The sequence below is a fragment of the Siniperca chuatsi genome, linkage group LG11 (genome assembly GCF_020085105.1).
Source record: "Siniperca chuatsi isolate FFG_IHB_CAS linkage group LG11, ASM2008510v1, whole genome shotgun sequence".
Lineage (NCBI taxonomy): Eukaryota > Metazoa > Chordata > Actinopteri > Centrarchiformes > Sinipercidae > Siniperca > Siniperca chuatsi.
In genome coordinates, this window is record NC_058052.1 from 23,687,025 (window position 1) to 23,713,634 (window position 26,610).

General features: G+C 41.5%; 2 protein-coding genes across 5 annotated transcripts in view; one reads left to right on the plus strand and one right to left on the minus strand.

Annotated features, from left to right (window-relative positions):
- The window catches only part of peli1b (pellino E3 ubiquitin protein ligase 1b), a 49,747-nt gene extending 29,227 nt beyond the window's left edge, over window positions 1-20,520 (plus strand). For 2 of the 3 annotated variants that reach the window (XM_044213622.1, XM_044213621.1), the window contains 6 exons: window positions 2,000-2,071; window positions 6,868-6,997; window positions 8,199-8,300; window positions 9,612-9,809; window positions 10,483-10,671; window positions 15,987-20,520. In XM_044213622.1, the coding sequence (XP_044069557.1) occupies window positions 2,000-2,071; window positions 6,868-6,997; window positions 8,199-8,300; window positions 9,612-9,809; window positions 10,483-10,671; window positions 15,987-16,565 (1,270 nt within the window). In that variant the 3' untranslated portion in view covers window positions 16,566-20,520. The remainder of the gene's footprint in view (window positions 1-1,999; window positions 2,072-6,867; window positions 6,998-8,198; window positions 8,301-9,611; window positions 9,810-10,482; window positions 10,672-15,986) is intronic. The other variant, XM_044213623.1, reaches the window with a different exon arrangement.
- Window positions 20,521-21,933: 1,413 nt separating this feature from the next.
- The window catches only part of ugp2b (UDP-glucose pyrophosphorylase 2b), a 36,967-nt gene continuing 32,290 nt past the window's right edge, over window positions 21,934-26,610 (minus strand). For both annotated transcript variants that reach the window (XM_044213620.1, XM_044213619.1), the window contains exon 10: window positions 21,934-24,554. In XM_044213620.1, coding sequence (XP_044069555.1) covers window positions 24,447-24,554 — 108 coding nt within the window. In that variant the 3' untranslated portion in view covers window positions 21,934-24,446. The remainder of the gene's footprint in view (window positions 24,555-26,610) is intronic.

Genomic DNA, 26,610 nt, shown 5'->3' on the forward strand with positions numbered 1-26,610 from the left:
GAAAATAAGGATATTTAGTTGTTTTTTAGCTGACATTTCTTCCAACAGTTCTTATAAAAAAACAATCCTAAGACCGTGATATTAAGGCGGCTATAATCAATATTTTTAGAATAACAATGTACCAAATGATAATGTGAAAGCGGTCACCAGTGATGAACCTACAGAGAATTATCACCTGAATCTCAGCCTTTCAGAGCCTTTTAGGGAGTTTCAGCTCATTGTTTAGCTGTCCGGCTGCAACTTTACTGTTTTGATTCACTCTCACCGCTCACATAGTGTCATTTTTGGCTGCAGCAGGCAGCTGTTTTCAGATTAAAAAGCTCTAAAAATCTGCTGTACACTACCTGCTCAGCACCAAACAGCAGACAGACACAGTTAGAGACTAGCTGGGGAACATAGTGGAGCATTTAGCAGCTAAAGAGCCAGATATTTCTCTCAGGAGCTGGTGGAGACAAAAAACAGAGCTAAAAGAGAGTGAATATTGGACTTACATTCACCAGTTGGACAGAAACACGACTCCTAATGAATGATACTGTTGCTCCATAACTGCTGGATGTGTAAATAAGAAACTGTGTTGTGTTCACATCTTATTTCCGCTGCTCACAAGTCAGTTATTGCAGGTTTAAGATTTTTTTAAGATCTCTTTTCTTATGTACTTTATGTTGAGTAGCTTGAACATGAGCTGTGTGTATTGGCCACGATTGGCTGTATTGGTCATTGTTGGATCTATGAGTCATGGCTGATAATGGTTGGACATGTTGGTCACAGTTGTTGGCTGTTGTAGTTCAGTCCAAGTGTTTCCAACACTCCCAGTATCTGAGTGCTAGTTTTAAACCACATGAATTCACTCTGCACATGGACCTGAAAATGTGACCTACCCAGTTACTGAAACCTTCCTTTTAAAAACCAAACTCACCTCTTAGTCATAATTTTGACAATGTGAAATTTGACAGTTTTCAACCTCTTAATCTGTATTAAGACTCACACTCAAAATGTGATACACATTCCTGTTGCCGGTTTCAGCGTATTATACTGATTGACGATGGACGTAATGTGCCAACAAAGGCAGGAAAAAAGACTGCTAGCAAGTAAACATGGATGTAAAGTTGTGATTTAAAGATGTTTTATGTAGAGGGAAATGCATTTTGGCACGTTTGTTAGACCTCAAGGATACACACGATGCGTTTTGGTGAGGAACATTAAATGTAAACATAATTTGTGTTCGTTTACAAGAAAACTCCCCCTTTAAGGCACCAGGATACTAACAGTAAACCCTAAATTACCTCAATACAGACGCACAGTCTGAACACAGCGTGGCACACAATTTTGTATATATTTGATGTGGCTTCGTGTTGTTCTTTTGTTTACTCTATATGCCAATGATGGCACACTATAATTAGTGGTAGAGATAGAGATAACCATAACTTAAGAACAATGGAAATAGTGGTTACAAAGAGAAACAGAGCTATTGCTGTGGTGTCCCCAGGGAATAAACAGTAAGGATTCAGAAGCACTTTGATTGGTCAATTAACTTGCGGATATCATCTAACAAGCTCAACAGAGTTGAAAAATTGACCACAGGATGTGAACTAATGCAGTGGTACAGGAAATCAAACGGAAATGATTTTCCAGAAAACAATATAAACAGTTTTGATATTATTGTCCGGTTGCACTCATATACTGAGAGTACGCACAGAGTTAGGATTTAGTATTTTTTGGAACATGAGATGAACCACATTACTCGATATATTACAAGATGAGATCAATTTTGGCCAGGAGCATACTCATCACAAACACCTTGGCTGTCTCTCCCTCCAGAGATTTGTTTTGACTCAAGTCCACATACTCAGCTGTAGGAAAAACCCTCCACCTCACCCTGCATCTTCAGCGTAGAAGACATATAACTGCACACATACACACACTCACACATACTTTCTCCAATAACAACTGACGGTGAAGGACTTCCTTTATCTGTCTGTCTCCTGTTTATTCCCCAAAGGGCTATTCCACTCCACTCCCCGTCCCAGCCCACTCCACAGAGGAATGCAGATGTCGGAAAGACTCCTTACACGCACGTACACACACACACACACACACACTTTCTTGTGCACGTACAGCACAGACACTCACATATACACATACATTTTTATGTCTCACTCAGACACACACAGTTGGTTTCACAGCTGACTCACAGTTTGTTGTTCTGGGTTGTGCTGGAGCGTTATTGTCAGGGAGATGACCGTGGACATTTTCCCTAGTGGAAAAACACAGTGAGCAGTAAACGCAGTTCCATGCCTTTACAAGGGAGAACCCCAGTTTTCCGTTCTGCTCAGCTTTTTCCGCTTTTTGATTCTAGGTCAGGCCACCCGTTTTAAAAGGTCAATAGGGGCATTTTTTTGCTGGATGACATGATCTGTCGCACTCTGTGTCTGCAAGTAAGGCTGCTCTAAGTGTAGTGAACTCTTTAATACGCATTACAGTATGTTTTGTGTGTGGCCTCAGTGGGAGTTGAGCCCCTAACTCGGACATTAGCACCATGCTCTATCGTCTGACCTACTCCAGGGACGTGAATCTATCACTGTGACACTCAGCAGGACAAACTGTTTATTATCAATAATAATGTAACCTGTGATTTATGCAATATAAAAGCCACATAAGGCCATGACAGCACAGGATGCTCTTTTTGCCCATTCAAACACAGCTTTAATGTAGCTACTAACATTGAGAGCAGAATCTTAAAAAGGGTACAGTCGGTGATATTTGTTGCAATTAACCCATTATATTATCACCAGGCTGCTCAGGACCCTGTTGTGAATGAGGTTGCCCCTAAAGTTGAGAAAACTCACTGCTAAATGGTAAAAGGCTGCTTACTTCCCTCCAGGTGCAGCTAAATTTTACTGACACCGACTTGCTCTGTGAAGTTTTCTTGTAAACAGACATAAACTTGTGTTTACATTCAGTGTTTCTCACCAAAATGCATGTGTGTATCCTTGAGGCCTGACAAACGTCTTAGGTGTATTTCCCTCCTAATAAAGTATTTGCAAAGCCAATTTTTTTTAATATTTTAAATCGTGCATCATTTGTATCCGTTTTCGCCAGCTTGCATTCTTCTTTGCACGTTATCGCGGCTGATGATCAGCGGAATAACGTCAAACCATGTGCAGGAATGTACAGTGCACATGCACAGTACAAACAAATCGGGGACCCACTAATAAAAACATTGATCAATAGCGCTCAAAAACTCCGCAGGGACCTTTAAGTCGTGGCATGGCTACAATCCAGAAAAACACTAAAACTCAAAAGGAGTTTAAAAATACATTCCACCCTGATAATCAAACTGATTTCCACTTCAGTTGCTGATATATAGATATGGACGATTCATGAGCTAACCCTGGATAAGAGTACGAGCTAAACTGTAAACCAGTGTAGTAGTAGTAGTAGTAGTAGACAAAAAAACCTGTTATCCTAATACTGATGATGTTAGTAATAATTCTTTATGTTTGTCATTGAAATCTGTTTTCTGTGTGCAGTAATTATACTTATTTGGTTGGTTTTGGTTTACTAGGTAAAGAACAATTGCTGTAAATTACTTGCAAGCCAGTACAGAAGTTTTTCATGATGTTGCTAACTAAACGGCTCATCTGTGGTAATCTCCCCACCCATCTGGTTCTCCCAGCAGGCTGAAACAAGTGCTTGGATTTAACTGAGACTCCTGTGTGACCAAGAACAGGCTCGCACATGAAAATACTAATAGAGAACCCCATCAACACATAGCACAGTCTGACCTCCTCGCTAACCCCAGTCCAACATTACCATGTTTGAAGCCCAGTGATGCTAATGGCCTAATCTGGAGGAATGCTGCAGCGTCTCTGGGGACGGTCTGTTTACATGCGCACTGGACATCCATGTGACTTTTTAAACAACTGTGACATCACTGGATACATTGCAGTCCCTCCAAATCTATCTCTGTCTGTCTTAATAATAATAATAATGATGATAATAATAATGATAATAATCTTTATTTATAGAGCACTTTTCAAAATCCATGTTACAAAGTGCTTCACAAAGGCAGCAAAATAAAACACACAAGTCATAAAACCACGTGGTTTTCAAAGAAAACAGATAAAAAAACAAGAAAAGTCAGTTTAAAGAAAATTAAAATTCAAGTAAAATTCGTCGTTATATGTGTGTGATTCTGTATTAACATAGTAATTGTGTGTTCACATGCATGTCAATGTAAATGCATTTTCACATATGCCACAAACCTCAAATGCAGCTGTGTTTCATTGGTAGAATATTGTTAATTTGTTAGACAGTATACATGCAGACGTGGAGATGGAGCTCACTTCCACACTGTGTATATTTAGTTTGGCACTAATACAAATTTTAACATCTATTTTGTAGTTTAATATCTACTTTTTAGCTTCTATGTTTTTAGGCACTGTATGTTTAAAAAAATAAATGTTTGGCATATTTGGCAGCCTCTACCTTTAGTCTAATAACATTGTAATATTAACACATGTAAACAGAGACACAGAGAGTGACTCAGCCATAGGCAGTAATTACCCACACAACCTGTCTTTATGTTTTTATAGGTTTACTGTATAAGTGGTAGCTTGTTGCTGCCCACTGAGCTTTAGTTTACTAGTGTTTGAAGGGAACTCTCTCACACACACACACACACACACACACACACACACACACACACACACACTTGTTGATAATTGCGGGAATTGAAGAATATAGTATGTGTCTGCACACACGGACTAACTTTTTCCTAACTCTGGTCCTTCCAGCCTCACTGTGTGAACAACCTGTAAATGCACATTAACACACGGTAACTTGTTTTGAGAATATTTGAACACATGTACACACACACACACACACACACACACACACACACACATTACTGCTACCCATGGGAACCTGGGTTTGAACTGCCAGCAACACTTTGAACTTTATCCAGCAGACTGCCCTGCCCTCTCTCTGGATACGGGCTAAACTTCACCATGGTTACGCTCTTGCCATGGTTACTCTTCCCAAACGTTGCTGTGGCTCTGTTCGCTCACCATGGTTACTCATAAACCCTCCCAGCGTCGTTTGATCCCAGCTCTCTCAGAGAAACATTTTGCCTGTAGGCTGGGCGTCCTTACAACCTGTCTGTGCCGTCTTCCCTGGACTCAGTACAAGGGGTGGTTTCATTTCAAGAGTCTGATTGGTCAAAGACACGTTCCAACTGTGCTGAGGTCCTATACAACATGTCTAGTTCTGCTGTACCATTGTAGTCACAGCATTTTCTCTTTTTCTTATTCATGTTTACTACTTTAAAGAAAACATTTAAATTTATTACAAGTGCGTCTGCAGTCCTGGTTTAAAACAATGAACCTGTGATTTCTGTACGTGCTTACCTGCGACTGTGACTTATTAAAGTTTATCACTGGATTCCTGCTTTTGTGGAAATCTTCTGAAATGTTCTGAAACCTTAAAAGTTGGTTTTGAAAAGTTTATGGTAATGATACATGCTCTGAAAAATCTGGTAGAGTGAAAAGCCTCATATCACGTTTGTTAATATTTAGACACTTTTCAAAAGAACAAGATCCCAAACTTGGATGACTACCACAGGTAGAATTACTGGCTTTTAAAAAAATAGCAAATTAATAATAAACATGAGCTGAAAACTGTGAAATTCATAGCCATGCAAAAAGCTATAGGAAGCAATTAAATTTCTGATCGTGTCTGTGCTGTTTTTCTGAGTTATTACGTTGCATTTATTGCAGTTGAGTATAGTATCAGCAAAGCCAGAGGAGTCTATAACTTCTGTGGCTTCTAGATGTCATAACAATGTTAAAGTAGCGAGCTGTGTTTATGCATGTGGTAATGTTTATAAAGCTGTGGTTCTGTTAACAGGAATATCACTTCACACTGGTACTGTCTTATCTAAAACATGTGTGCAATAAAGAATAAAACCTTGTGTAACCTCTGTATATTCAGAGGACGTCAGCTGGGTATGCTTGCTGTTTCACAGCAACCGATGTGCTTCATACACAAACATTTAAACCCAAAGTACAGGTACAGTGTTTAAATCATTGGCACTTTATGTGCACTTTAATTCTCCATTAAGTTTTTTTTTAAATTTCATTCCCATACCTATCCACAAATTTAGCTTTTGTTAGTGCCTTCTGCTATTTTTTTAAGGCGATATCTTGATTTTTATGAATGCTACTCTTTTGGGAGAGACAGACCCCTTTTCTTCCATGTTACCTCGGTATCAAAGCACTATAATAATATCATCAGCTGCAGACGGGATAGTTCTCAGAAACACACAAACACGCTGTTGATATACTGAAAGGTAGATGGAAATGATTAATGTTTTCTAGACGTTTTCTTATTTTAGGACATCAAGCAAGACACACTCAGACACACACACACACACACACACACACACAGAGACACAACAGCACAGTCACAGTGTTGTCGGGAGTCACAGAGACTCCATTCTGTTGTAGGGAACGCCTCTGTTTATTCTCCTTTCCTCAGCCATGTATCAGGCTAAATGAGTCTCTTTGTGTGTTTATTTTCTCAGCCTTTTTGGAGTTATGTTTGGAGGGCTTTGTTGTTTATGGGACATAATGTGCTTTTGTAAAAAAGCATGTATGAAAAGTATAGGCTGCTATTTATGTGTGTGTGTGTGTGTGTGTGTGTGTGTGTGTGTTTGCATGGAGGGAGTGCACCAAAATGCCTCAAGCATTTTCCCCAATTTTCCAGTGTATTATACAGCTGCTGCTCAGACAATAATGGCCTATTGTTTTGTGTATGTATGTGTGTGTGTGTTTATGTTTTTGTGTGTATGTGTGTATGTATGTGCAGGTACAATGGCTCTCTGCCCAACGGAGACCGAGGCCGACGTAAAAGCCGTTTTGCACTTTGTAAGAGGCCGAAGGCAAACGGGGTGAAACCCAGCACAGTTCACGTCGCCTGCTCTCCACAGGCAGCCAAGGTGAAACGCACACACACACACACACACACACACACACACACACACACACACACACACACACACACACAAACACATCATTTAGTCATCCCAGGGATCACAAAACTGCAGTCATGGAAACCTTACACATCAGCAGTTTCAGTCCTTTTCTTCTTTAACTGAAAGTTTACGTGGTGATTTATGTTTTAAGTGAGTTTCATGGCTGTAGTCTTCATGAAACATATTACAAACATACAGAATGATAAAGAAAATACAAATGCGTGAGTTCGAAAATAGCCTTTTCTCCTCTTAAAAAGGGTCGCCTTTGTAGGTGTATGATTTTGTTTTTCTCTGACAACATCAAATAAAACACACCCAGTTCAGTGGATTTGACCTGCGCTGCTCCACCAAAGGCTTTTGAGAAATTCTGTTTGCTTTTTGTTCTGTGATATTAAAGTATCACACACACACACACACGCCATCGACACGGCAGGAAAGGGACAGCAAAGTTCAGCAAAGCTTCCCTGAGTTAGCAGAAAGGGGAAAACGATTAGGTACAAGGCTCTGTTGAAGTTTAAAAGGTATTTGAACAATGGTTTTTACACAGCGTTTAACTGGAACTCGCTGAAGGTTTATAAGAGAAACAAATGTGAACGGTGCAGTGGAAGGTAACTGAGCGTTTTCTAAGCACATGTCCGTGTGTTTCCATTGTCAGTCATAAGGCCGCCCAGAAATCTGAAAGTCTGTTAAATGAACAGGGGATTATAAGGCGTGTGTGTGTGCCTTTGCTTTTTTGGTTTAACATCTGCACTTAATGGACTCTCTGTGGACACAAACGTTTGTACTCTCACTTGCTCACACACACAGGCCAGGCATTTAGCTGCAGTAATTTAGAGTCTGGAAGAGTGATTGTCCTTTTCTGTCCTTTGGGTGGTCCTGACTGACCGAAAACATGTTGAGGCTGTGTTAAGTCCAGCTAGTGACTACATAACCGAATTCTTCTCCCACCCCCACTTTTCCTATGTGAATCTATTGTTCTCTGTAAGGATCAGTGAGCAGATGTCTGAGGTGTTTTTGCTGTAAAGCATGTTCAGGTTCAATCCTTGTGTACATTTTAAGCGAAGGGTTTGATTTGAGAACATCTAAAGCTCTTTACTTTTGTCTCTTTCTCCCTCTCTTTATCTTCTCTGTATTCATCTATCCTTTCTTCTTTCTGTCACATCAGGCCATAAGCAACAAAGACCAGCACAGCATCTCTTACACTCTGTCTCGAGTCCAGACGGTGGTGGTGGAGTACACCTATGACAGCACTACAGACATGTTCCAGGTAACAAGCCTCAGTTTTTATCACCAGGACTGGAGTTTTATAACCAGTTACAGTCCTTATTTTTTCCCCTTCGCTGCTGCACTTACCCATACAGCTTAAAGGTCCAGTGTGTAACATTGAGGAGGAGCTATTTGCAGAAATGGAATATAATATTTAAGTATGTTTTAATTTGTGTATAATCGCCTGAATGAGTTGTTTTTATCTAAGAACAACAGGAAGTTAGTTATTGTAGTCTAGGCCACTGATTTACTGTGAAACACAGCTCATGGAGGCAGTTCAGATATTCAAAACCCTTACACAGATTGCCGCAATTTGTGTCAAAATTCGTACTCCTCTGTCATAATTCAGTCAAACAGATATGATATCATCGTTATCATCGATGTCCATCGCGAATAAACATCCTTAAATCCACTTAGAAATCAGAGGAAAACGACGGCCCTTATAACTGGAGAACTTGGCTGAGAATCATCACGTTTTTAAGTTTTCTTCAGCATCAAAGTAATCCAGTGATAGCTGTGCGAACTGGTAGTAGCTAATTCGGCATAAAGTTGAGAAAACCACCATAGTGTCCATTTAGTGGCTGTTTCTGAGCTTTCCTTCATATCACATGATCTTCATCAGCAGAATTGTAAATGTTCAAATTTCCATCTTTCTGAACATTTAATACCTGAGGGTCAAAGTTCATATTTGACCTTGGAAACAGCATAGTTGTCCTGGAGCCTTTGATCAGATCACATGATAAACGTTATTACCTGAGCATTTTTCAAAATGTTTCGCCAAAGTCGTCCTGTTCTTGATGCTTGATTATAGCATTATCACTCTGAGAGGCCGTCCTGTACAGTGATTATGGTACAGTGGTGATGCAGGTAGCTGTCAGGGGCAGCAAAGTACCCATCATCATAGTACAGAATGTCCTCAAGGTTATTATGGGTTTTATGCAAGTTAGCAATGCATATGAACCAAATGAAAAACTCCAAGGTCATCTGCCTACATGTAGTTTAAGAAAAAAGCATAAAATGTTTGATAAAAATAGCAAATGTTCACGATGTTGTACCATGCATTTTTTGACATTATCTACCTATTTCATTCTTGATATATTTCAACTTTTTAATGAATTCCATGTTGTACATATTCTGCATTCATTATTTTTAATGACTCTTGTCTCTATTTTTCTGTTGTTATTCTCTTTTCCAGCTAGCTTCCCCAGAGGGAATAGATTATTATATTATCTCATAGCTGGAATGTGCTGTTGACTAATCTTGATATCTTGTCTGAAACTTGTTATAACACATTTCCATCTCTCTTCACCAGATCGGTCGATCAACAGAGAGTCCCATAGACTTTGTTGTGACGGACACGGTGGCGGGCAGCCAGAGTAACGCAGACACCCAGTCGGTCCAGAGCACCATCTCCCGCTTCGCCTGCCGCATCAAGTGCCAGCGCACGCCGCCTTACACCGCACGCATCTACGCCGCAGGCTTCGACTCCTCCAAGAACATCTTCCTAGGGGTGAGATGTGTTTCGTCTGGTGCTTCAGACACATGTAGGCGAGTGTGAGAGAGTAAAAGGCATAAAGATGAAAGGAGAAAGCACCAAAGAACCACAAGGAAATGTGACAGAAAAATAGAGGAAAATAAGAGAGCAAAGAAGAGTTATTCAGCTTGTCTGGTAATATGAAAGTTAAAAGTCTTCCTTTACAACCTTTAACCTGTTTTCTCTTCCAAGTCATGTTTGCTTTTACTTTCTCATCTATTTTTCATTTAACATCAGAAGCAAACATCATTCTTCTTGAATGAAAGGACGACAGCTAATGTCCTGTCAAAGTGTCCTTGGCTACAACACTGAACTTACACATGCTCAGTATTTAAAAAAGAGGAACTGACTCTTTATAATTTTCATACTTCAGGGCGTACAACAAAACGCTGCTGCTAAACAAGTCGAGAGAGAGTCAATAGTGGATTTTTGACTATTCCCTTTCCTATATCATGCTTCACACCCTGTTGTGTTCAGATGTTTGGGCTTGAGTGCTGCAAGAATTGGGCCAAGTCTCAATATAAATAACAATATTCAACAATAAAACTTCTCAGACAACTGAGTGACAAATAATACATGATATAGGCATTACAGATGTTTAAAACAGGGCTGCATATTGAACATTTCAATTGTCTTTATCTGTCCTCAGGAGAAGGCTGCTAAGTGGAAGACTGCTGATGGTCAAATGGACGGGCTGACCACCAACGGCGTGCTGGTGATGCACCCTCGAAACGGCTTCACCCAGGACTCCAAACCAGGCGTCTGGAGGGAGATCTCAGTCTGCGGCAACGTCTTCACCCTGCGGGAGACGCGCTCAGCGCAGCAGCGGGGGAAGATGGTGAGGAAAAAATGCAAAACATGTAGCGCCACATTCACTGAACATGGTGTGTTCAGAGATTCAACTACTGAAGAGCTTTGTCTTTCACACCCAGGGTGTGTTGAGATTAGCCTTGCTGCTTTGGAAAGGAACTGTGCTTTTGGGTTTTCTAAAGGTTAGAACATTTTTTTAGGAAGACTACATGATGATAATGACCTTACTAACCATAACAAAAACGAGGCGGGACGTTTTGGCAACTATCTACCATTAAACCTGCAATAACCTTTGGCCACTTGAGGGCAGCAGAAACAAGTTGTGAACACAACATTGATATATCATCATCACCTTTTAAGTTTAAATGGTGACCCTGTTACCAAACAGCTGCTCATCCAGCAGTTACGGAGCAACATTATCATTCATTTAGAGTTGTGTTTGTGTCCACCTCATTAATCTAAGAACAGTATTCACTCTCTTTTTAGCTCTGTTTTTGGTCTTCACCAACTCCTGAGCTGCTAAATGCTCCACTATGTTCCCCAGCTAGTTGCTAACTGTGTCTGTTTGCTGTTTGCTGCTGAGCAGGTAGTGCACAGTGGGTTTTTAGAGCCTTTTTGCTGAAAACAATGACAACATGACAGCTAAACAATGAGCTGAAACTCACTCTAAAGCTCCGTAAACCCGAAGGGGAGCTACAGATTCAGGTGATAATTTTCTGTTGGTTCATCACTACAAGCGACCCCCTTCACATTGTTTTCACATGACGTCATTTGATACATTAGAGCAAACTGGCTGTTAGTGAGAGTTGGACATCCGTACAGACTGCTGATAGAAGCAGCTTGTCATCACAGACAAAGTGTCCACTGGATGACCTGATTTTTCAAAATTTTCACCAAAAAAAAAGTGGTTTGGCCACTGCTTTTTCTACAAAAAAAGCTTCTTTCTTTCTCATCCATTCCCTCACGCCAACTCGCACTCTCTACCAAGCCGGTCACTCAGGCAGTGGGAGGTCAGTCACAGCTTAACATCACCAGGAGGTTACCGGGATGCCATCTCCTTGGCAACAGGTCCGGCTGTCAAAGCTGTGTGTAACAGGACCTTGTAAGGGGATCCTCTAGCTGACGCCAGAGCCTCTCAGCCAGTCACAACACTCCCGCTGTCTTGTCAGCGTGGCCACCTGTGGCATTTGGATTTAGGTTGTTGGTGGTGTGTTTAATTAGGTCTTTGCTTTTTCTCCTCTCTTCCTCTCCTCTCCATCTTGCCTCCCACAACGTACACATCATCAATCGCGAGCACACAGTCAGCATGTCCGCAGTTCGAACATTAATCATTCTCTTTATCTGGTGTCCCACCTGTTTTCAAGTCTCTCCAGCGCAGCACAAATTAACAGCTCTCTTATCTCCACCTGCCCTTTACCATTCAGAGAGTTAACCGCGGGTGCATTATCCACCACTATAGAAACCACTCATTATTTCACAGATGATTGACAATTTAGATAGTCGGCTATAGGAAAGCACCCATTTTCATTATGTACGGTGGTGGAACATGATGGGGTTTAATTATCATGCTGAACGCACACAGGAGTGGAGAGCCTTGTGTCATTCTGGTTGATGGTGATGCCTTCATAGAGATCATTTTAGAGATTTTTAGATACATTTTGAAGGATTATGTTTATTGTAGGTACTATTATGCATGTGTAAAAAGACAAACTAGAATCAAATTGACACTTAATGACTTACAAACACAGTCTTTGGGAGTTCACACTTAAAGTCCAACTGAAATTAAATAACATTTTTTTGTCTGCTACAGCTTATGTTTCTGCTCTGTAAATCAAATGTCCTGTGTTCTCCTTTGAGACAGTCAGCCACAGACTTTGAAAAACAACCCTCATTAGCTTTCCTGGTAAAGTCTCCTTATTATCTAACTTACAAACATGAACACGTCTTGTCCTGCACCTTAGCTTGGTGGACCAGCAACCAAACAAACATTCATCGGGGAAAAGTGCACCGCTAACGTAAAATTTGCAGGCTAGATAGCTAATTAGCTGCTCAGCTGCAGCACATTAAACAGCATGTTAACTTTCCTGCAAATTTCACTTTGGTGTGTTTAGATGCTGGCGTGGTCTCTTCAAAATCACTGTTAACAACACGCTGTCTGCCCATGTCATGTAGCTACAGCGCAAGTCACTTAGTCTCTCGTTCCATGCCGGAGCTCAGCCTGCCAGCTGCTGTCAATCAAACACAGATCCGCCCCTCCAGCCGCTGAGACGAAAAGGAGCATTTCTGATATTTCCCTTTTCCTTCCTTTTAATAATAAAAACTATTAACGGTTCATTTAAAAAACATGTTGGCATTGTCACTGCAAAAAGGGATGACTAGGTATGATTTCAGTTGGACTTTAACAATATACAGTCATTTAATATAAACCTCTTTCAGCTTTTTAATCTAGTATATTGCACCCTCCCCTCAATGCCTTTGCGAGCACACAGCTCTTTAATGGGATACCTGCCCTGTGTTAGTGAAGGTTTACAGCTGAAGGACTTTCTGATTGAATACGGGGGGGGAGTTGTCTCAGCAAGTTTGCCAAAAATCTATCTGGGCTAACTTGTGTGTGTGTGTGTGTGTGTGTGTGTGTGTGTGTGTGTTAATAGGTACCTGAGGTGTGCTGATGAATGAATTTGGGGTTTTAAAATCCCTTGTTTGTAAGATTGTAGATTGTTTTTAAAAAATATCCATCATTAGACAAACATGACACCTACTGAGAGAAAACAATTTAGGCAAAAAATAACAGAAAAATAACATTTCTGTTTTTAGAGTTTTTATTTATTCTAATGCAGTAAGTGGCAGGTTATATTTCGTGAGGTAAAAATGAATCATGTGCAGGTTCGTTTCAGTTTTTGGACAGACTCACTTGGCCTTGCCAGCAGGGCAGCTGGTTGCCCTTCTGCAGTTGGACGCAAGGTTGAAGCCAGCGTAATTAGGAATATCTTACAGTGCAGTTAACACACACACACGCACACACACACACACACACACACAGTGGCTTTCAGTGAGCCTGCTGCGGGGGCTGTTGTGAAGTATAATAAATGAGCAGAGCACAGTGTCTGAGCTCCTGCCGTGTTTAATAAAAGCTTTTGTGCTGATAAATGATTCGCTTCTGTGTAATTAAATTATGTGTTGAGTGTGAGGGTGTGTGGATGTTTACAGGGATTGAATCGACCTAGAGCACTCATAGATCATTTATATTGAGTGTGGTTATTTATTGATTAGACAAACGGTCTTTCATAATTTCATATTTTTGTCATCAACAGCAACATCAAAAGTTGCTGGTTTTGAAATCGGCTGGGAAAATCTGAGCGGGGGGGAAAAAACAACAGCAACTGCTTCCCTCGAGCGAGACACTGAATTCTTACCTGTTCCAGTTGAGCAGCTTGTTGGCCAGACTGTGGTTTCACTGGGTAGATGTGAACATGTGTGTTATTGCGTCAGTGTGAGACAGGGCATCGCTGACATACAGAGCACACATGAGCTCAGCGAACCTTCCTGGGATAAATGAAGGTTAAAAACTGTCACCAGGAATGCGTTTGCCCCGAGACACACAGTGACCTCAACACCAGTGTTAGTACGAGTGATATCACCAGAGACCCTGGGAGCTGCTCCTCCCCTCATCTGTGTATCACTTTTTAAAAATAGTTTATCGTGTTTTCTCCCTCTCTGTCATCCTGCTCACTCTTTCTCTCTTCTCCGTCCTCTATTTTTGTCCCTCCCTGTTGTCCTCTGGTTATCTAAACGTTTAAATTGTCTGATCTGTCCGAGCCTCAAGACTGTACTTTACTAAATTTTCCAGCAGCTTTCTGTCCTGCCCCCTCCACCCCCTGTCGTTGTTTTTTCAATTTCCTCATGTCATTTTGCCTCCGGCTGTCAGTCCCCTGCCTCCTCCCTGAATCACATGTTTGTCTGAGGGAGAAATGGAAATGTCTGCGTTACACTGCCACCTACTGTGCTCAGATGAGTACTATAAACCTCAGTGCTCATCATATCATCATATATCCATCCATCCATTCTCTAAACAGCTTATTCGGTGTCATTGTAGGGGGCTGGAGCCTATCCCAGCATGCATTGGGTGAAAGGTGTGGCGGTGACTGCTAGTCCATCACAGAGACTGGACTACAATATAAGTAAAAAAAAAGTAAAAAAGTAAAAAGTAAAAAAATAAATAAATACAAGTAGGAATATTTTGAAAACCCTGAAAGAAATGAAATATAACCTGCTTTTGTGTGTTTTATATCATTCTGAAGTGAACATTTTTAGGGTTTTGTACTGTTTTTTGGACAAAACAAGACCTTTGATGGACATTTTTCATTATTTTGTGGACTTTTCATGAACTAAATGATAAATCAAAATAATAATCAGTAGATTCATCGATAATAATATGTTAGTTAAAAATCTGTTAGATAATCTAAAATAACCGTTTAATAAATAGTTGCATCCCTAATATTGTCATTTTACAAGGCTACGTTCACCCTAATAGGTGAGTTCCCATTTGTAGTATTTTGACAGAAGTAAGGCTGGAACAAACTAATAAACTGAAAAGTCAGTGAATGTATTATGGTTATTTTTAGCCAAGCCAGCAGCGGGGCTGCAGGGGCCCCAGCGTGGGTCGGTCTCAACAGCTATTACTGTAGATGGATTGACATGACATCGTACTAACTCTGGTGATCTCCTGACTTTTTATCTAACACCATCATGACATTTACTTTTTTCTGGTTTTGTGTGACATACAGACCTTCATGTTGAGTCATGATGAGTTGTAATCAGGGCCGTGGCAGCCATTGGAGAAACAAAGGTCATGTCTTCAGTATTATTTCTGGGAATCTGACCTGAAGTGCAGTTTACATTTTATCATTTAAAGTAACTCATAGTGGGTTTTTTTTTTCTTTTTTTTTTTAGATGCAGTGACCTAAAAATGTAACAATGTTTAGGACAAGAAAAAGTAAGAAATACATAAATGAATAAATACAACAATTTTCTTGGTGGAGTAGAGGAAATTCATGAAAATGAGCTTTTAGACTGTCGTGTAGAGAAACTTAAATGATACAAAGCTTCACAATAGTATAGTAATAGAGCAGATGAATGAATTAGGGATAGGAAAGTATCCAGATTTCAGGCCTCTTTAATATTATCTGGGGGTGGAGGGGCTGCTTGGAATAACATTTGGCGCCATCATAAGTTCAGAATGTGGCTCTTCATCTTGTTTGATGTTTAGTGACACCTGCTGTGTTTTGTATTTTTCTACGACTGTTGTCTGTAGCAGCCCGTCTCTATAACCTCTCTCTGTTCCAGGTGGAGTCTGAGAGTCAGGAGCTGGTCGACGGCTCTCTCATCGACCTTTGCGGTGCGACTCTGCTGTGGCGCACTGCTGAAGGCCTGGCGCGCACTCCCACCCTCAAACACCTGGAGGCGCTGCGGCAGGAGATCAACGCAGCCCGCCCTCAGTGTCCCGTGGGCTTCAACACCCTGGCCTTCCCCTCCATGCGTCGGAAGGACACGCCGGACGAGAAGCAGCCCTGGGTCTACCTCCAGTGCGGCCATGTGCACGGCTACCACAACTGGGGCAACCACCGCGAGGAGAGGGAGGGCCGAGAGGGCCGGCACAGGGAGTGTCCCATGTGCCGAGCTAAAGGGCCGTACGTGCCGCTGTGGTTGGGCTGCGAGGCGGGGTTTTACGTAGACGCCGCCCCGCCCACTCACGCCTTTAACCCCTGCGGCCATGTTTGTTCAGAGAAGACGGCAGGCTTCTGGAGTCAGATCCCGCTGCCGCACGGCACACACACCTTCCACGCCGCCTGCCCCTTCTGTGCCCAACAGCTGACTGGTGAGCAGGGCTACGTCAGACTCATCTTCCAGGGACCCCTCGACTAGCAGGGGGACACTTCGCACCATCCTTTGGGTGAGGCGGAGCGGGGAGCTTTTTGTTTGGACGCTGACCCTGCATTGAAAACGGGGAGCAACCCAGATTTGTTTTCTTTCCTCTGCAGTTAAGATAAAAACTTTTTTCTGGACTTTTTTCTCTTTCTCATATTTAAGTGACCTTTGTATTGCTTTTTCATGAATGACAACAAAGATTTCTATATTTTCATGTGAAACCAGAGACACAAAAACCAAACAAAGAACACTGCTGGGTAAACGTTTTGTTTGTTTCTCGGAAAGAACTTTCAACAACAGTATTTTCTAAATTACTAACATACCGTAGTGCAAACATGCGGTTTTTATTCATGTTTATTGTTGCAATATACATCTGTGTACATCTCTTAGAGCTAATTTGAACAAAGATGTTTATTTATGGCCCAGGAACCATCGCTTCATCCTTTATCTGTCAGATATGTCTAACTTCAATACTATTTAGCATTTTAATTTGAAAATATTGTTAATCAGATATGAAGTTCTGGGTGTGTTCTGAGGGTTTCGTTCTGTGTCTTTCCCCCATGTTCACCTCTCAGATCTGTTTGCTGTATTTATACACCCCGTCCTCTGGCGTGCCCTCACTTTGTGTGTTAACCCTTCAGTTATACTTCTGTCTCATTAGGCATCACCTCACCCTTCAAGGCCTTTTCACATTCAAAGCAATAGATTTGGAACGGAAACCTCCTAAAGCATTATGGGAAACTGAGTCTTCTAGGCGTCTGTGTAATGCTCAGACAGCCTGAATGACTGCTCCCTCCCTTTAAAGTCAGAGTGAAACGTTTTCTGTGGGTGAGTGAATCTTTTCACAGGTTAGCCATGATACTGCAGCTATGTAGCAGAGTAAGCAGACACACACACACAAACACACACACACACACAAACCAGATCTGGTCAGATACTTTTTATTAAATTAAAAGTGGAAACAGAAACTCATGGTACAAAAATAAGAATACAGATGTTAAAATGACAGTGTCTGGTTTGGGGCTTACCTGCACAGTTACAGCAAGAATGATAATCAATATTTTTCCAGATACAGTATTCCGATCAGTATTAAATTTAGCATTGAGCTGAGAAATAAATAATAATCACTTTTGGCATCTTGCAACAACATCTTGACTGTTCAACTCTTAACGGACATCTAAATGAAATGAAAACTTTCACTCCAGCCAGTATTGTAAGATGCTGCTGTCATGAGTGATCGTGCGTCCTATTAGAGGCTGATTTTATTTTGAGAAACGCTGATTTCCTGCACCATTTCGGGCATGATTTTAAATACTAGTGGTGATTTGTTGAGCCATAATGTGTGAGTGAGAAGGGGGACTTGCAGTTGAAGGGAAGTCATTTTGTAACGGTGCAGGAAGTCCCATCACACATTTTAAAAAAAAGACAACTGTAGCTGTTTGACTCAGGTTTGATGCACACAAACACATGCATGGCTTCAAGCTACAAAATTCTCTCTATGGATGTGTGTGTACTCACTTCCTGTTTTGTTTTCAGTGTGTTGAAGTGGTCCCCATGGAGCATTTTAGGGGTGACGAGCTCGACAATGTGAGTACAAAATATCAGGACTGCCTGTTCTTTCTTTTATTTTTTGTAGACTGGAAACTAGGATGAGAGCTGTTATGTTTATATATTCTAATAGCTTTCTAATAACGGTCACTGAGGCTAAACGGCTGTATTTATATCACAACCGCAATTTTAGTGCAATTAACAGTGTCTTAACAAGCTGTAAGGGCGGTTTAATTGGTGACTGTTAACTTCACCAGCAGCTATATTGAGGCGTTGTTGCCAACAGATCAATTTGTGATAAATTTTGTACAAGCGTGTCTTGTTAAAAACTAAGTAGACCACAATTAAGGCCTGCAATTTAATTATTAAACATTAATTCTGTGAGGTGGCCAAACAACAAAAAGAAACTCTTGGCTGTCGTCTGGTTAATAAGGTCTCTGCATGCAGTTGCTTGTTATTTAGATTCTCCCAAACCAGGTAGTCGGAGAAAAGTCAACTTCTACATAAATTTCTAATTTTCTATAGAAAATTGACCAGTTTAGCCCACATTAGCGCTAAATATTAATTGTTTTTATATCAAAATCACGATTTGAAAGAGAGATGTTTTTTAATCACAAGAGCTATGATTTTATTTGTTTATTTTTTAATATATATTTTTGGGGCATTTTATGCCTTTATTAGATAGTCATTAGAAAGATGAGACGATGCAGTTCATGGTCGTTGCCTCAACCCCAAGGCCAACAGGGAGGGATTTTATTTATAACTTAAATAATTATGTAAGATTTTTCCTGCTATAATGACAGCTGACACCAACAAATGTACTCAGCTGTAGTTAGTTAACATTAGAGGACCTAAATAACAAGCAACTGCATTACTTTATCTTTTTCCACTAATGTACAAACAAGATAAATACTGTGATAATGCTCGGTACAAGATATTTTCCCCAAATTGCTCAGCTCTCGCCTTCAAAATCCACGTATTTTGTTTTTAGAAGACAAAAACAGACAAACAAAATACACACATACGACGAAGTATAATTGAAGTATAATGTTTTTGTGATCAATTTTGTATTGATCTACAAAAAGCACCATGTCCCACCGCTCCCAGTGGTGACCAAACCATCCCAATACTCGCCATAAGATCTCCAAATAATTACATGAATATTGTGAATGTTATCAAACTTACTTAGGTCGTACAGCATTTCTTGAATGCACAAAAAATATTAGATTTGACATGCTATAAGTAAAAAGACAGAAATAAAAATATAGATAATAATACATTTAAAATAAAAATAAAAAACATCTCCAGAAGTCCTTAAAGTGCTCGGGACAAACTGGGCAAACTCCCATCTGCTGAGGAAGATCATGTGATGTGATCGAAAGCTTGAAAAAAGCTACTAAATGGACCTTGTGGTTAGATTATGTCAGCTACTGTTTGAAAGATCAAAAATGACTACAGGCACCATATATACGAATGCAAAAAATAACCCAAACTGTAAAGTAGTCATGACACTACCTCTTCAATAACACACACAGACTGAGACTAAACAACGAGCGCAGACAACACAGTCCTGATATTTTGTGACAGCACTAATTCTCCCAGACTGCTGCTGCGTACACGCAACACACCCTGCAACGACACTGTGGCTTCGTCCAGTTCACTCACACAGCTACGTAAGAACGAGACACTCGAACTGTAGAAACGTCCCAACGGTGAAGCAGCTTCACTGATCAGTCACTTCCAAACTGTCCACAACACGTTCTTCAGTGCACACAAGAGCTTCTGCAGGTATCAGTAGTGTGTGTGTGTGTGTGTGTGTGTGAGAGAGAGAGAGAGAGAGAGAGAGAGAGAGAGAGAGACTGTAATTTATGTGTTCATGATGATTGTATGTGTGCAGTTTTCAGTTTGCGTGTGTCCATCTGTCCACACAGTAGTTTTCATTTTCATCACCCCAGTGCTCGGACTGCAAACTCACACTAACTCACCTCAGGGAGAAAAACAATGACCTGTGTCACATGTACACACACACACACACACACACACACACACACACACTGCTAAGGTCTTCTGAGGATACCTCTAAGTAAAAAAAAAAAAGTCTATTCTGGATTTAAGGTTTTGTGTCTTGCCTCTCCTTCACCCAGTTTTGTTTCATGGACGCTGAGGCGCCGTGTCTTTCTCTGTGGATTAAGTGTGTGAGTAAGGGCTTCACTCTGTCTCTGTTCTGTTATCTCAACCCTGTTTTTAACACAAACACATGTCCGTCAGTCCGCCCCACCTCCCTCCACTCGCTCTTCTTCTCCAGTCCAGAGTCTCCTTGTGCTTGTAAAGGCGAAAGCAAAGAATGTTTCCAGCAAACACTTTTTTTTTTGTAACAACTTTAAAGAATAAAGTGTAAAAGTGACACATTTCACCGTGTGCTGGGTTTCATTTGCATCAGCAGCCTGATATGATTACAAAAACTAACAAAGTCTCTTTGTTTTGCAGCTCAGAAACAGGAAACAGAGAGGTGAATAGTGCACAATAATAATGACAGCCATGAAGTTTCAGTGCTTTGTATATTTTAAAAGGAAGGAAATTAAATTCTGCACATTTGTGAGACCTTAAATGTTACAGAAGAGGACGTTTTGTTCAGATTGAGGCCATGGTCTGTAGTGATGTTACATTGCATTATAAGTTTTCATGCCCTTACAATATAATATAAATAATACAATCTAATACGACATCACCACAAACTTCAGCCTCAAAGATAAGCATATAAGTACATTTACTTAAGTAATGTATTACAGTTTTGGGGTATTTGTACTTTTCTACTCCACTGCATTTCAGTGGGAAATACTCAGTGGTGGAAGAAGTATTCAGATCCTTTACTCAAGTAAAAGTAACAATACAACAGTTTAAAATACTTATAAGTAAAAGTCCTGCATTCAGAATCCTGCTTTTTTAAAAGTCATATTTCTCATCAAAAGAAAACACTCATTCTGCAGTAAAATAGCCCCTGTGACTGATTAGCATATATGACATTATTCGATTGTTACTGGTCACTGATGCATTAATGTGTACTGTTTGAGGTGGAGCTAATTCCTAACTACTTTTATATACAGTTTGGTAGTTTAATCCAGTGGTTCCAAACCTAAGGTTTGGGCCCCTCCAAAGGGTCACCGGATAAATCTGAGGCCATAACAACATTAAAATGCTGCTTTCAGGTTGATGCATCAGTAATAATAACCCATATTATATAATGTCTACAATAATATAACACTCTGAAAGGGATTCTGCATAATAAGTACTTTTATTTTTGATACTTTAGGGAGTTTTGCTCTTAATACCTATGAACTCTGACTTATGCTTATAATAATGCAAAAATGCCAAACAGGTTCTCAGATGTGAGAATTTGCTGCTTTTCTTGGTCTTACATTATAGTGATGTAAATATTTTGGGTTTTGGACTGTTGGTTGGACAAAACATGACATTTAATGACGTCACCTTGGACTAAGATATTGTGATGGGCTGTGTGTTGCTCTTTAACAGAGTGAGTGTGGAATGGGCTCATCGTTGGGCAGTAATGAGCTCACTGCGGCTTGTCGCACCACAATGAGGCGAAGAAGACGCAGCACTAGAAAAGTTACAGAATTAACCAGATGTGTTTTTGCCTCACAGTTGTGTTTTTACTGTTTTTTGAAACCATCACACTAATGATAATTTTATTCCCTCAACTTTTTATTTATTCACATATAAGTCTGAATCCCTGTTCTGGATTAGGTCATATGATGAATGAAGTGATTGTGGGTGTACAGATACAACAGATGACATATGCTCATTATTTCATATTGCACTTTATTCAGCTCTGAGGGCTGGGCTGAGACCTCGTCACCGTCACAGATCAACACTTATTGCTTTCGGGCTTCTGGTCCGAACGTGTCGGACCCAAGTATTCTCACACTGAAACTTTGTGTACACGTTTTAAAAATGTCTACAGTCTGAATCTGTGAGTGTGTGTGTAAACCAACACTGCAGAAATCACTGCACCGCCTGTCTTGCTTTGTGTTAATGCTGAATGATGGGATGGACAGAGGCGGCAGGAGAGATTTGACACTGTAATGGAGGCATGAGGTTTCAAACATTAAGGTCAAAATGTGAGCAAACATACTGGATAAAAACAAAAATAATGCACAACATTGTTGATATTTTTCATCATCTACATCACAAATAAAGGTCCACTTTAAAATGATATAATTTCACTTATTACATATAATTTCATGGCATTGTGATCTTGCCTTGATATGGATCATTACAGTCTTCATCCAGGAATATCATGTCAAAGCGCAATGGCACCAAACAGGCAGAAACGGAGGTTGTTCAGGCATCACATCAGTTGTAACATGTTCTCTTCTATGGCACAAACTCCTGGGAGGTTCGACTGGAGGTGTGAATTTATCCAGTGGAAGTATGTTCTACATTATGTGGAAGTCACAGTTATTTCCCATTTATTTCTTAGCACAAGCTTCACTTCAGACTTGGTTTCTGCATGTTTCCACAAATCCATCACGTGTTGTTGTCATCCTGTAAAAACTGTGATTTTGATGTTTTAACTTAAAGCTGCTCTAATTAATATTTTTAGATTATTATCACCAGACTGTGCAGTTCCCCTCAGCTCTACGGAGCTTTTTAGTGTCTTTCAGCTCATTCTTTTGGTTTTCTGCAACTTTACTGTTTTGGTTCAGTCTCACCGCTCTCGTCAGCGTAATGTTCAGATGCAGAAAGCAGCTGAGCTCACTCTGTGCTACCTACCAAACAACAGGCCGGCAAAAGTTTCGCAAAGAAAATGTGAATTAATGCACGTTTCCATCCACTACTGGCGTCAATTCTCCAGTAGGCTGCCGTAAAACTTTACAGAAGAGGGCACAATGAGATTACATAATTAAAATGTGGAAATATGGCATTTACGTTTGATTCGTGTATTAATTTTAGGAACGTCTCTTCAGTAGAAGCTTAAGTCACAGCCGTCATGTACATCATGATTTATTCGTTAAGTCTGTTTCCACTGCACTTTGTTGCACTTTGCTTTTATCGATACACCAACTTTTACACCTTGGCCAATCGTAAAAACTTTTTGCCATATTTCAACTTTAGTTTTACTTTTTTTTTATGCGCAAATTAAAAATGCAGTGGTGGATGGAAACGCACCTAAAGTTAGCGACGAGCTGGCGAACATACTTTAGTGGAGCATTTAGCAGCTAAAGAGTCAGATATTTCGATCAGGAGTTGGTGGAGACCAAAAAGTGAATATTGGCCAGAAACACGACTCCTGATGAATAATAATGTTGCTCTGCGTCTGCTAGATGTGTAAATAGCCAACTTTTTGCGAACACATTTGCCATATAAACTGAAAAGTTGATGATGTCAATGTATGCTTGTTGTGCTGCCCCCAGGTGGCCAAAACAAATAAATGAATGCAGGTTTAAATAAAAGGATTCCTAATGACACCTTCCCAAACCCGTCTGGCTACACTCATAAATGTGCAATAGCCAAGAACATTGTTAGAACATTTTTGGTGAGACAAATTCACGGCCCAGGTATAGATAATGGATAGATTACCAAAACGTAACTGCACAGCTGAATTGTGGAACCATGCTGAGTCCCAGAGTGACGTCTGTGTGCGTCAAAACGCTTCAGTAACTTCAGAAACCATGACTTTACCTCTCTATGTAAGTACACTATGTGACTGCATTAGCAGTGCTGTAAGAGCACACTGACGATGAAGATGATAAATTCATCTGGTTTGCTCTTTGATGTGTAGTCCCATTAGTATCCCCATTAATAATAATAATAATAATAATAATAATAATTATTATTATTATTATTATTATTATTATATAGTATTATTATCTACTATCTTGCCAAGAAACAGTCAACTTCAATACAGTTAAAGAAGAATAAAAAATATAATCTGCTGTTGTTTTTCTCTCTCATGGATATAGGTCATTGTTTAAAGTGGCAGCTGCGAGTAGCTCATTATTAATACTATTAAATGTTTATATGATATAATACACAGCCTGTAGAGGGCAGTATGTCCCAGCTACAAGCACTCCCAACCATCAACCATGTAAACTACTTTCTAATGTTTAAACTGCAGAGTAGCACTGCACATGAAAACACACACAGCCTTAAGGGCAAAACCACTTCCTCTCACAATCTGTTGGTGTCCGGTAAACATGACAAACAGGTCACATGACTGGGATAAAGCCAATTGGGTCACATGATAAGGGTGTGTGTGTGTGTGTGTGTGTGTGTGTGTGTGTGTGTGTGTGGAGGGGGCTGAAAAAGGCGTTAGTGGTCCATGATGCGGAGGTTGCCAGATACGATTTTGTTTTCCAGCATGGAGCCGGCTGGAATATCAATCCGATCTCCATGGTTGGCGATGATGATGACGGTGCCCTGTAAGGAGGAAGAGCGATGAGTTTAGGTTTTGTTTGTCAGAGACAGAAAGGACGGCAGGAAGACACTTTCAAACCAGGACCTAATTAAAGCAATAAATCACCAGCAGGGCCAGTTACTTTCAAAGACTTTGACACTGAAAGCTTCTGTTACGTCCTTGTTAAAATCAGGGGTGGAAGAAACGAATCACATTTACTCTTTAACAAAGTCGTTTTCAGGGTACTTCAGTATTGTACTTCGCTTCATTTCAGGAGTCAAATCAGCAGCTGAGAAGAAGCTGCTGGTGAGTCTGCAGCCGCAGGAGAGAAGAGCTCCATGTCCAGAGAGGTGACTCAGGAAAACGGACATCTTCTAAATGTAAACGTCCACTTGCAGACGGTCGGGAGGAGCGGTCATGTCCAGTTTGTGAACAGTACAAAAGGATCGCAACATTGTGGGTTATGGTGCGAGAACGCTAAGTGACCGAAATCAAAACACACCCACGATGTTGCGTGACCAACAGGTGCATGCTGGGTCTAGCTAACATGCCAAATGCTAAAATGCTCACGGTGGATCCCCCAGAGGTGATTTCTACGTTCACGTAAGAACTTCTACCTTCAGTGAGGTGTGTGAGGCCTTTCTGCGGTTTGTGACAATACTCCCTGTCAGTCACTGCCGAGGGCTCATTTAGCTCAGTGTTTGAAAAGGAGTGGAGTGCAGTGGGACAGAGGGACTGAGCGGACCGGTTATAGTGGGACAGAGGGGCTGAGCGGACCGGTTATAGTGGGACAGAGGGGCCGAGCGGACCAGCTATAGTGGGACAGAGGGGCTGAGCGGACTGGTTCTAGTGGGACGGAGGGGCCGAGCGGGCCAGCTATAGTGGGACAGAGGGGCTGAGTGGACCGGTTATAGTGGGACAGAGGGGCCGAGCGGTTATAGTGGGACAGAGGGGCCGAGCGGACCAGCTTTAGTGAGACAGAGGGGCCGAGCGGTTCAGCTATAGTGGGACAGTGGGGCCGAGTGGACCGGTTATAAGCGGGACAGAGGGGCCGAGCGGTTCAGCTATAGTGGGACAGTGGGGCCGAGTGGACCGGTTATAGTGGGACAGAGGGGCCGAGCGGTTCAGCTATAGTGGGACAGAGGGGCCGAGCGGCCCAGCTATAGTGGGACAGAGGGGCCGAGCGGACCGGTTATAGTAGGACGGAGGGGCTGAGCAGACCGGTTATAGTGGGACAGAGGGGCCGAGCGGACCAGCTATAGTGGGACAGAGGGGCCGAGCGGTTATAGTGGGACAGAGGGGCCGAGCGGCCCAGCTATAGTGGGACGGAGGGGCCGAGCGGACCGGTTATAGTGGGACAGAGGGGCCGAGCGGACCAGCTATAGTGGGACAGAGGGGCCGAGCGGTTCAGCTATAGTGGGACAGAGGGGCCGAGCGGACCAGCTATAGTGGGACAGAGGGGCCGAGCGGACCGGTTATAGTAGGACGGAGGGGCTGAGCAGACCGGTTATAGTGGGACAGAGGGGCCGAGCGGTTATAGTGGGACAGAGGGGCCGAGCGGTTCAGCTATAGTGGGACAGAGGGGCCGAGCGGTTCAGCTATAGTGGGACAGAGGGGCCGAGCGGACCAGCTATAGTGGGACAGAGGGGCCGAGCGGACTGGTTATAGTGGGACAGAGGGACAGAGGGGCCGAGTGGACTGGCTATAGTGGGAGAGAGGGGCCGAGTGGACCGGTTCTAGTGGGACAGAGGGGCTGGTGCCTCGCAGACTTGCAGAATGACGGTGAGACAGGTGAGTAGAACAAACTCATGGATTTAACTCAGTTTGTGTGTGTGTGTGTGTGTGTGTGTGTGTGTGTGTGTGTGTGCGTGCCCTACACTGTGTGTAAAAACTGCGCAGTCTCTCTTTTCGAGTTTGTGGCTGCAGCTGCTGTAGAGTTTATACTGTATATACATCTCTGTGTTGCTGCCCTGGTGATCTATTCTGCTGTTAAAGTGGCAGGTTATTTCATTTGTGTATCTTAATAATGGCCCTCACTTAATAGCTTTTTATTTATTATTAATTTTTGTTTAATAGTCT